Source organism: Gorilla gorilla, chromosome 1 (genome assembly GCF_029281585.2).
Source record: "Gorilla gorilla gorilla isolate KB3781 chromosome 1, NHGRI_mGorGor1-v2.1_pri, whole genome shotgun sequence".
NCBI lineage: Eukaryota > Metazoa > Chordata > Mammalia > Primates > Hominidae > Gorilla > Gorilla gorilla.
In genome coordinates this window covers 211,731,890-211,744,231 of record NC_073224.2, presented here as the reverse complement: position 1 = coordinate 211,744,231, position 12,342 = coordinate 211,731,890, and the positions used below count along the sequence as shown (strand labels likewise).

The window sequence follows — 12,342 nt, the reverse complement described above, 5'->3', positions numbered from 1 at the left end:
GGCTGAGGTGAGAGGATTACTTAAGCCCAGGACTTCGAGACCAGCCTGAGCAACATAGCAAGACCCTGCCTCTACAAAAAAAAATTTTTTAATTACCCAGACATGGTGGTGGTGGCCTGTAGTCCAAGCTATTTAGGAAGCTAACGTGGGAGAATCACTTGAGCCTGGGAGGTTGAGATTGTGCCACTGCACTCCAGCCTGGGCAACAAAGTGAGACCCTGTCTCCAGGAAAAAACAAAAACAAAAACAAAAACAAATGGAAGCCTAGCACTATGAAGATGCTGTAATAATTTGGGGGAGGAGGGAGACTGAAAAGTATCAAGTTCCTATTATGTTCCTTATGCAGGCTGAGCACCCAAAATCCAAAAGGCTCCAAAATCTGAAACTTTCTGAGTGCTGACATGATGCTCAAAGGAAACGCTCATTGGAACATTTTGAATTTTCGGATTAGGGATGCTCGACCATTATGCATTCTGCAAATATTCCAAAATCTGAAAAAATCTGAAATCTGAAATACTTCTAGTCTCAAGCATTTCAGATAAGGGATACTCAACCTGTACTAAGCACTAAGGTGGCTAAAGCAGGTATGAGACATCAACTCTCTCCTAAAAGAACTCCTAATCTAAAGCAGTTTCTCATTCTGCCTGTGCTCCAACCCTGTGAAGCTTCTGAAAAAGACAACATTCTAATTTCCACCCTCAGACCTTCTGAGTGAGTCTTTGGCATCCGCACTTTGTAAACCTCTACTAGACTGGGTTTCAGATGATCGTAGGTAATTAGCCCTTATTTTGTTAGGTGGGATAAGTGATTATGCAAGAAAATGTCCTTTTTTTTGGGAAGGGTACAAGCTGAAGTATTTAGGGGTAAAGCATCATGGTTTATTGCAATTTACAATGATTCAGCCAAAAATATATAGTTAAATATATAGTCAGTGTCTGCCAGGAGCAGTGGCTCCCGCCTGTAATCCCAGCACTTTGGAAGGCTGAGGCTGGCAGATCACTTGAGGTCAGGAGTTCGAGACCAGCCTGGCCTACACGGTGAAACCCCATCTCTACTAAAAATACAAAAATTTGGCAGGCACAGTGGCACACATCTATAATACCAGCTACTCAGGAGGCTGAGGCAAGAGAATCACTTGAACTCGGGAGGTGGAGGCTGCCGTGAGCCAAGATCGCAACACTGTACTGCAACCTGGGTGACAGAGCCGGACTCTGTCTCAATAAATAAATAAATATATATATATATATAAATGAAATTAACTATTCAATATAGATGGTGGATACATGAATATTCATTGTTCTATTCTTTCTTTTTTTTTTTTTTTTTTGAGACAGAGTGTTGCTCTATCATCCAGGCTGGAGTGCAATGGTGCTATCCCAGCTCACTGCAGCCTCAATCTCCTGGACTCAAGTGATCCTCCCACCTCAGCCTTCTGAGTAGCTGGGACTACAGGCACGGCTAATTTTTGGCTTTTGCTGTTGTTGTTTTTCGTTTTTTGTAGAGACGGGGTTTCACCATGTTGCCCAGGCTGGTCACGAACTCCTGAGCTCAAGCAATCTGCCCGACTCAATGTCCCAAAATACTAGGATTACAGGCATGAGCCACTGTGCTTGTCCATTCTTTTTTCTATATAAAATTTTTATAATAAACCAGCTAAAAAAAAAAGAACTTTCATAGGTAATTCAGATACTCACAGTTAAAAACCATGACATACTGTCAATTGACAGAAACCAACTAGTTGGAACCCAGGGAACTATGTCGGGGAATGAGAACAAATGGGAATCTAACGCTGCATTCAGCATTACTGGAACCATTATGCTGGGTTCTAATTCCAACTTCAATCACCTACTAGCTATGAGACCTTGAGCAAATCACTTAACCTATCTCTACCTCAGCTTCCTGCTCTGTAAATGAGATAATACTATGTACCTATATCTAATTGGGCTGATATAAGAATGAAACAAACAATGTAAGTAAAGAAATTAGCAGACTAACACACGCTGACAACAGTTAGCATATAGTGAGGATACATTATGTGCCAAGACTTACTCTAAATGCCTTCTGTGTAATACATCATTTAAATTCTTACAACAAACTCATGGGATAGACACCATTATTACATTTTACAAACGGGGTAACAGACACGGCAAGGTTAAATGTAACTTGCTCAAGTTTACACTGCTTGTTAAGTGGTATAGTCAAGATTTAAACTAGTTGTATAGCTCCAATATGCACACTCTTAACTATCAGTCCATATTAATGATTTATTAAGAATTCTTAACTCTTATTATTTATGTAGCTACATAAAAAATTGTTTTGACTATGAACTTAAATGCTTATTAATATGGGAATGATTAGTAATGCATATTAGAAAATTTGAAATTTTAGAAAAAGGAAAAAAGCTAAATATAAGTATAGAGTAGAGCTTAGGAAGGAAAAAAAAAAGCTATAAAGTTATATAATGGGATATGATTACGTAGACCAAGATAAAAAACATCTTGGCTTAACTGTAGATCAGAAAATGACTATGAGTCAGCAATATGGGGAAAATTACTGTACTGAAGAAACAAGCACACCACTGGATATTAACAAGTATCTCATCAGAAGCTGAAAATTACATTCAGCTCTGGTCAGACCCTATTAAAATATGAAGTACATAAGACTATAAAGAAGCTAAGGAAAGTTTTTTTAAAAGACATGGAATATATAGAAAATCCAATTTGCAAAGGCAAATTATAGGGACTATGATTATTCAACTCAGAAAAAAAGGTAGCCAGGCGCGGTGGCTCATGCCTGTAATCACGGCACTTTGAAAGGACGAGGCCAGCAGATCGCTTGAGCCCAGAATTGCGACCAGCCTGGGCAACATGGCGAAACTCTGTCTCTACAAAAAATACAAAAATTATCTGAGCATGGTGATGCACACCTGTAGTCCCAGCTACTGGGGAGGTTGAGGAGGGAGGATTGCTTAAACTCAGGAGGCACAGGTTGCAGTGAGCCAAGATCACACCACTGTACTCCAGCCTAGGTGACAGAGTGAGACCCTGTCTCAAAAAATAATAATAATTTTAAGAAAAAAGGGTTGGGGGGAGGGTTACTCAGCTGTCAAAACTGGAAGGATTTTTTTTTAAGTTTATTTTAAAATTTTGTAGTTCCAGTTATTAAACATAAGAATGGGCAACATTCAGAAGCTATAGATCTCCTTTCCTGGAGAACTTTCAAAAAGCACTCTTTATACCAGTTATCTCTTGGGTATTCATTTAAGTTGGCAAAAGATAAAATTACGGCCGGGTGCAGTGGCTCACACCTGTAATTCCCGCATTTTGGGGAGGCTGAGGCAGGTAGATCACTTGAGGTCAGGAGTTCATCACCAGCCTGGCCAACATAGGGAAACCCTGTCTCTACCAAAATACAAAAATTAGCCAGGTGTGGTGGCATGCACTTGTAATACCAGCTACCTGGGAGGCTGAGGCAGGAAAATTGCTTGAACCCAGCAGGTGCAGGTTGCAGTGACCTGAGATCATGCCACTACACTCCAGCGTGGGTGACAGAGCAAGACTCTGTCTCAAAAAATAAGAATAAAAATAAAAGATAAAATTACAGACAAATGGAGTCTTAAAGATAAAAATGTGCTATGAATCATTTGATATGTTCCCTCCTAGAAGACAGGGGGTTTGGTAGTTACAACTCCATGCAAACTCTATTATTCTACTTTATACTTATCCCTCTTAATTAAGGAGCTGCAGAGATTCTATTTGGATATAAAATTCATTCTATTCATAGGTAAGCTATGGTCATTAAATTATTTAAGATTTTATATATTATTATGAGCTTTTTTTTACAAAACAGTTACACAGCCTTAAGAAAAAGTTAAATTTTGGCCGAAACATATCAAGTCAATAATAGCAAGTGATAAAAGAATCATGTGCTTCATACATTTTCAAAAAGTTCAAACAGGGAAATAGTACTGTACCTGCCGAAACCTCTTTTTTATTTCTTCATCTGTAACTTCAGGATCTATCTGAAGAACCTGAAAGTATCAAAATCAAAACCATAAAAAAAGTGAAAATAAATTACATGTATATTTAAGAGTTGCTCAGTAATTATATATATTATAATCAGCATCTAGAATAGTACCCCATGTTCTAGAACACAGGCTGGCACACAGTTCTAGAAATTGCTAAAGAAATATGAATGATCAAATCAACAGAATAATAATTATATTGTCTTATGGTACTCAACATAATGCTTATTTTCTCTTCATCATAAAAATAATAATTTATTTTACACCCAGAGACATTTTTACATGAGAAAATTTTGCATTTCTCCTTCATTCATTAAGAGTTTAACTCCCCCTCCCTTTATTTTTGCAAATGTCGAGAAACCATAATAACTCAAAAAAGAAAAAAATAGCCCAATGGACACTTTATAATTTACAAGGCCCAGTGGTTCTCAATCAGAGTGAATATTAGAATCACCTGTGGAAACCTGTGAGCAATGGCTGGCCCACTCTACGAAAGTCTGATTCCAACCCCATAGAGCAGGGGTAGGGCCAATAGGAGGAACAACTCTATTTTTTTTTTTTTGAGATGGAGTCTCGCTCTTATTGCCCAGGCTGGAGTGCAATGGCGAGATCCCGGCTCACTGCAACCTCCACCTCCGCGGTTCAAGCGATTTTCCTGCCTCAGCCTCCGAGTAGCTGGGATTACAGGCACGTGCCACCACACCTGGCTAATTTTGTAATTTTAGTAGAGACAGAGTTTCTCCATGTTGGTCAGGCTGGTCTCAAACTCCCGACTTCAGGTGATCCGCCTGCCTCAGCCTCCCAAAGTGCTGGGATTACAGGTGTGAGCCACCGCGCCCAACCTTAAGCAACACTTCTTTAAACAAATAATTTGTTTTTTTTTTTTTGAGACAGTGTCTCACTTTGTTGCCTAGGCTGGAGTGCAGTGGCATAATCACAGGTCACTGCAGCCTCGAGCTCTGGGGCTCAAGTGGTCCTCTGGTCTCAGCCTCTTGAGCAACTAGGACTGTAAGTGTGTGGAGCGCACAACCATGCCTGGTGACTTTTTAAAATGTTTTTAGAGATGGGGTCTCCCTGGCCGGGCGCAGTGGCTCACGCCTGTAATCCCAGTACTTTGGGAGGCCAAGGCAGGGAGATCACTTGAGGCTAGGAGATTGAGACAAGCCTGGCCAACATGGAGAAACCCCATCTCTACTAAAAATACAATATTAGCCAGGCGTAGTGGCACATGAAAATGAGAATTTTCAAGTCAGTGCGCCCCACTCTCATAACTTCCCAAGGGAAAAAGGAATTGGGAAAGTCACTCAATAGGAAGAGCGAAGTCACGTAAGATTTACAGACGAGGGACTGTAACTATTCATACAAAAATATTCATAGGAAAACCACTAGTTCTGAGGAAAAGGAATCTCTAGGGGTAAACCAAAGTCCAAGAAATCCCAGAGGATGCCCAAATAAATGAGAAAGAACAGAAACTGTCCCACCCTCACAAAAAAAGCCTCTGATAAGATTATAGCTTACAACTAATCATGCCAAATGTAATTCATAAACCCTGATTGATTTTTTAAAAATAAATTTTGCTGTGTGTATTTGGGGATTACAACATGATGTTATGGGATATATACAGACAGTAAAATAGTTATAGTGGTTCTTGAGTTAAAAAAAAAACCTAAAATAGCTATAAAGGAGATTTTGGGGACAGCTGGGCCCATTTGCATGTGGACTGTATGCTGGATAAAGTTACTTCATGTTGTTTTCCTATGGCTAAAGTTTCCTAAGCTCTAATTTTATTAGAGGCTTTTTTTGTGAAAGTGGGGCGATTTCTTTTTTTTTTTTTTTTTTTTTGAGAAGGAGTTTCGTTCTTGTTGCCCAGGCTGGAGTGCAATGGTGTGATTTCGACTCACTGCCACCTCCGCCTCCCAGGTTCAAGCGATTCTCCTGCCTCAGACTCTCGAGTAGCTGGGATTACAGGCATGCGCCACCACGCCCGGCTCATTTTGTATTTTTAGTAGAGACGGGGTTTCTCCATGTTGGTCAGGCTGGTCTCGAACTCCCGACTTCAGGTGATCTGCCCACCTCAGCCTCCCAAAGTGCTGGGATTACAGGCGTGAGCCACCGCACCCAGCCTTAAGCAACACTTCTTTAAACAAATAATTTTTTTTTTTTTTTTTGAGACAGTGTCTCACTTTGTTGCCCAGGCTGGAGTGTAGTGGCATAATCATAGGTCACTGCAGCCTCAAGCTCTGAGGCTCAAGTGGTCCTCTGGTCTCAGCCTCTTGAGCAACTAGGACTGTAAGTGCGTGGAGCACACAACCATGCCTGGTGACTTTTTAAAATGTTTTTAGAGATGGGGTCTCCCTGGCCGGGTGCAGTGGCTCACGCCTGTAATCCCAATACTTTGGGAGGCCAAGGCAGGGAGATCACTTGAGGCCAGGAGTTTGAGACAGGCCTGGCCAACATGGAGAAACCCCGTCTCTACTAAAAATACAATATTAGCCAGGCGTGGTGGTGCATGAAAATGAGAATTTTCATGTCAGTGCACCCCACTCTCATAACTTCCCAAGAAGAAAGGAATTGGGAAAGTCACTCAACAGGAAGAGCGAAGTCACATAAGATTTACAGACGAGGGACTGTAACTGTTCAAACAAAAATATTCATAGGAAAACCACTAGTTCTGAGGAAAAGGAATCTCTAGGGGCAAACCAAAGTCCAACAAATCCCAGAAGGCGCCCAAATAAATGAGAAAGAACAGAAATTGTCCCACCCTCACAAAAAAAGCCTCTGATGAGGTTATAGCTTACAACTAATCATGCCAAATGTAATTCATAAACTCTGATTGATTTCTTTTTAAAAAATAAATTCTGCTGTATTTGAGGATTACAACATGATGTTATGGGATATATACAGACAGTAAAATGGTTATAGTGGTTCTTGAGTTAAAAAAAAAAACTCTAAAATTGGCCAGGCGTGGCGGCTCACGCCTGTAATCCCAGCACTTTGGGAGGCGGAGGCAGGCAGATCACTAGGTCAGGAGATCGAGACAATCCTGGCTAACACGGTGAAACGTCATCTCTACCAAAAATACAAAAAAATTAGCCAGGTGTGGTGGCGGGCGCCTGTGGTCCCAGCTACTCAGGAGGCTGAGGGAGGAGAATGGCATGAACCCGGGAGGCGGTGCTTGCAGTGAGCCGAGATCGTGCCACTGCACTCCAGCCTGGGCAACAGAGCGAGACTCTGTCTCAATAAATAAATAAATAAAACTAAAATAGCTATAAAGGAGATTTTGGGGACAGCTGGGCCCATTTGCATGTGGACTGTATGCTGGATAAAGTAACTTGATGTGGTTTTCCTATGGCTAAAGTTTCTTAAGCTCTAGTTTTATTAGAGGCTTTTTTTGTGAAGTTCAGACGATTTCTATTCTTTTTTCTTTCTTTCTTGAGACAGAGTCTTGTTCTGTCAAGTGCAGTGGAGCAATCTCGGCTCACTTCAACCTCCACCTCCTGGGTTCAAGCAATTCTCCTGCCTCAGCCTCCTGAATAGCTGGGACTTCAGGTGTTTGCCGCCACGCCCAGCTAATTTTTTGTATTTTAGTAAAGATGGGGTTTCACCATGTTGGCCAGGCTGGTCTCAAACTCCTGAACTCAGGCAATCGGCTCACCTCAGCCTCCCAAAGTGCTAGGATTACAGGCGTGAGCCACTGTGCCCGGCCTTTCTATTCTTTCTTAGTGTTATTTTCCAATGGGTGATAGTGGTGTTGTGGTTACACGGAATTGTTCTTGTTTCGAGGAGATGCATGCTAAAGTATTTAGGCATTAAGTTTTAACAACATCTGGAGCTTACTTTCACCACGATTGGGCAAAAAGGAGGAGAGTATATATACCTACATACACATACAAACACACACTCCAAAAGTTATTTTTCCAAGAGTTATATCAGAACAAATATTCACTGAGTGCCTTCAAAGCCAATCCAACTCCTCTTTTGTCTTTAAGAGCTGGAGGTGCCACACGTGGCATGGTGAAGACAATGGACTTTTACCTGCGGCCGGTCCTCTTTGAAGCCAGCTTTATACATTCAGTACCAACTTTTAGAGCACAAAAATTTTCTAAGATAGCTAGATAATGTGCTCACTTCTTTTCTTAGTCTGTTTTGTGTTGCCAGAACAGAATGCCATAGACTGGGCACTTTATAAAGAAAAGAAATGTATTTCTTATACTTCTGTAGGCTGGGAAGTTCAAGGTTGAGTGGCCGTCATCAGGTAAGGGCAAGAGGGGGCTAAACTCACATATGTAACAAGTCCATTCTTGAGATAACTAATCCACTCCCAAGATGAGGACATTAATCCAATTGTGAGGGCAGAGGCCTAATCACCTCTTATTAGGCCCTACCCCGAAAAGCTGTTGCATTGGGATTAAATTTCTAACACATGAATTTGGGAGACACATTCTAACCACAGCTCTACTGTCCTCACAGAATTTAAGAATTACTGTTCTCACAGTAGATAAGTAACAAGTAATTCTGACAAAAATGATAAATGCCTTATTACCAACATGGCTCCAAGCACACAGGTCTGTTCAGATTCTTGGAAGGTTTTTCTGAACTCCTGTTGTGTCTCAGGCTTTTAGGATATGGAGGGAGAGACCCACAGTTTTGAACCTCAGGGAGCTAATTAATCATCACACAGAAACAAAAATGCTTAACTGTTGCATTCAGATAAGTTCCTGAACTCAAAATATAACAGCCATCTCCTTTAGGATCTTCTGCTTGAAAAAGGAATCCAGGCTGGGCGCGGTGGCTCACACCTGTAATCCCAGCACTTTGGGAGGCCGAGGCGGGCGGATCACGAGGTCAGGAGATCGAGACCATCCTGGCTAACATGGTGAAACCCCGTCTCTATGAAAAATACAAAAAATTAGCCGGGCGTGGTGGCGGGCGCCTATAGTCCCAGCTACTCGGGAGACTGAGACAGGAGAATTGCTTGAACCCGGGAGGCGGAGGTTGCAGTAAGCCGAGATCGTGCCCCTGTACTCCAGCCTGGGCAACAAGAAGGAAACTCTGTCTCAAAAAGGGAAAGAAGAGAAGAGAAGAGAGGAGAGAGGAGAGAGGAGAGAGGAGAGAGAAGAGAGGAGAAGAGAGGAGAGAGGAGAGAGGAGAGAGGAGAGAGGAGAGAGGAGAGAGGAGAAAGAGAGAAGAGAGGAGAAGAGAGAAGAGAGAAGAGAGAAGGGAGAAGGGAGAAGAGAGAAGAGAGAAGAGAAGAGAAGAGAAAAGAAAAGAAAGAACGGTCAGGGAGTCCTGCCCACTCAAACACAATCTTGCAGCTTTCAGAGCGTGCAAACTCACCATATCGTCACACATCTAAACATACTTCCTATAGTGAGAACAAAGGCTACAGGGCAATGAGTTCCACTTTCAGAACTACAATAACTAATAGGGCACTAAAATCCTAGCCTTCACACTGATGCCCAACAATCTGTCCCTTCTCATCCATCAGGTCCCCACAGGAGACACTAATTACCTTAACAAAAAATAAATTATATGGTATATGTTCCCTTTCATGGTACTATGCTCGATTTTAAAGTATGGCTAGATAGAAAGAACATACCATAAATTCTTTATCATCTCTCCAGCAAATCATCTTCCCCTAGGCCCTCCCCAAAATCATATCAAAAGTACTCTTCAATATTTGTACATCCATGTTTATAGCAACACTTTTCTCAATAGCTAAGATGCAGAACAACCCATGTCCATCAACGGATGAATGAATAGGCAAAATGTGGTATATCCATACAACAGATTACCATTCAGCCTTAAAAAGAAGGAAATTCTACAATATGCTACAACATTGAAGAACCCAAGACATTGTACTAGATGAAATAAGCCAGTCACGAAAAGGCAAACACTATGATTCCTTTTATATGAGGTACTTGGTCAAAGTCATAGAGACAAAAAGTAGAATGGTGGTTACCAGGGGCTGGGGAGGGAGGAATGCGGAATTATTGTTTAATGGGTATACGGTTTCAGTTTTACAAGATGAAAAGAGTTATGAGGATGGATAATAGTAATGGTTGGACAACACTACGAGTGTATTTAAAACCAATGAACTGGCCGGGCACAGTGGCTCACACCTGTAATCCCAGCACTTTGGGAGGCTGAGGCGGGTGGATCACCTGAGGTCAGGCGTTCGAGACCAGCCTGACCAACATGGTGAAACTCCGTCTCTACCAAAACTACAAAAATTAGCCGGACATGGTGGCATGCACCTGTAGTCCCAGCTACTCAGGAGGCTGAGACAGGAGAATTGCTTGAATCCAGGTGGCGGAGGTTGCAGTAAGCCGAGATCACGCCACTACACTCTAGCCTGGGTGACAAAGCAAGACTCCACCTCAAAAAAAAAAAAAAAAAAAATGAACTGGTTAAGATGGTAACTTTTATGTTATGTGTATTTTACAATTTTAAAAATTGAAAAAAAAGTAATCTTCAAGCTTTTTATCTCCCCCTTCCCTTCCTAAGCAATAAATCCAAATCCATTAAGTGGGGTCAGGCAAAACAGACGTCTACTCTGGGTGGGAGTCACATGGCCCAGAGCACAGTGTCAGAGCCCACCTGGAACAAGGAAGGCAGTGACCACACAGAGAGTAGTGGCTAGTCACAGGGTGCTGAAGCCCAAATGGGGTGAGAAGGGCATCCACAGAGAAGGACAGCCTAACATGGTGTACAAAGAAGTTCAGAAAGGCATCCCCATAGACAGGGAGGCCAGCACAGGAACATCAGAACCTAAGCAGGGGGAAAATGTCAGCATGGGAGGGCAGCCAGTGCAGGATATCAGGGCCCAAAAGGGATGAGGAAAGCATCCGTGTGGAAGTAGAATCCAACACAGGGTGTCTGAGACCAAGCAAGGTACGGAGGGTGTCCACAGGGGAAGGTAGCCTGGAACAGGGTACAAGAGCCCAAGCAAGGACATTCTCACAAAGGGCAGCCAAGCATGGGGTATGGAAGCCTGGTATGGTGAGAAGGGTGTCCAAGTAGTAGGGCATCCAGTGTGAAAAGGCAGCCCCACACAAGGTTCAGAGCCCAAAAAATATGAAAAGAGACATGGTATGTGGAGCCAGAGCCCGAGTAAGAGGAGAAAGGTGTTCATGGAAGAAGGTGGCTTGACAGAGGATGTCAAAGCCAGAGCAGGGTAGGGAAGATGCCTACTCAGCGGGGAGGATCAGTGTGGGATGCTGGAGCCCATGATCAGTGAAAAGGGCCCCCAGCAGGAAGACAGCATGCTCAGAAAGCCAGAGAGCCACATGGAAGGGTGGCCTGACATGAGAGTTCAGAGCCCAGGTGTGGTGAGAAAGGTTTTTGCATAGACATATCCTGGTGCTGGTATCAGAGTACAGCGGGGTGAGGAGAGCATTCAGAGGGAAGGAGTGGCAGTGGGAAGTTAGTTGCATACAGAGAGATCAATTAAGTAAATGTAGATATTAAATTCTGTAGGAGCCAGCGCCAGCTGCACTGGCTGTAATGCTATAATCAATCCCAGTACTTTGGGAGGCCAAGGGAGGATCACTTGAGGCCAAGAGTTTGTGATCAACCTGGGCAACATAGTGAGACCTTGTCTTTACAAAAAAAAAAAAAAGAAGAAGAAGAATAAAGAAAAGATAGTGGGAACCAGGTTTCTAACTATTAGAATAAATCCTGTGGGGTTGGACTGAAAATGGATGTTGGGTGTAAACATATATGTACACACACAAACACACAGACTCCAGGGTCTGTAAGCTGTGATATCCCAACAGCAATGAATCTACCTAGCATTCAAATCTTGATTTCTATATATCATTCTTTGCCGAAAGGAACCAGGGCTCCTTGGTGAAATGGTTAATTCCAGGCTGGGTCAGGAAAAACACAAAAGTGCCTACTAATCAAAGAATGATGAGGACATATGAAAGACACAGGAGCTAGATTGAAAGGTAACCCACTGGCCAAACTTGAGACAATCTGAGCATCAAAATAAACATAAAATTACAACTTACTGAATAAAATAGAAAAACCTAAGTCCATACTGGCAAATAAATGAACTAAAATTTTGATAGGGACAGGATATTTACCAAGTTTCAAAGCACCCTCACATAAAATACTTATTTATTACAAAGGGGAGAAATAGTAACCTCATGACACTTCTTTTTATTTTTGAGATGGAGTCTCACTCTGTCACCCAGGCTGGAGTGCAATGGTGTAATCTCGGCTCACTGCAACCTCTGCCTCCCGGGTTCAAGCAATTCTCCTGTCTCAGCCTCCCAAGTAGCTGGGATTACAGGGGCACGCCATCACGCCCG

At 42.4% G+C, this 12,342-nt stretch overlaps 1 protein-coding gene across 1 annotated transcript in view; it reads right to left on the bottom strand.

Annotated features, from left to right (window-relative positions):
• Window positions 1–12,342, bottom strand: part of DNAJC8 (DnaJ heat shock protein family (Hsp40) member C8) — a 31,344-nt gene that overhangs the window by 10,378 nt on the left and 8,624 nt on the right. Inside the window, exon 3 of the mRNA XM_031008674.3 lies at window positions 3,974–4,030. Coding sequence (XP_030864534.1) covers window positions 3,974–4,030 — 57 coding nt within the window. The remainder of the gene's footprint in view (window positions 1–3,973; window positions 4,031–12,342) is intronic.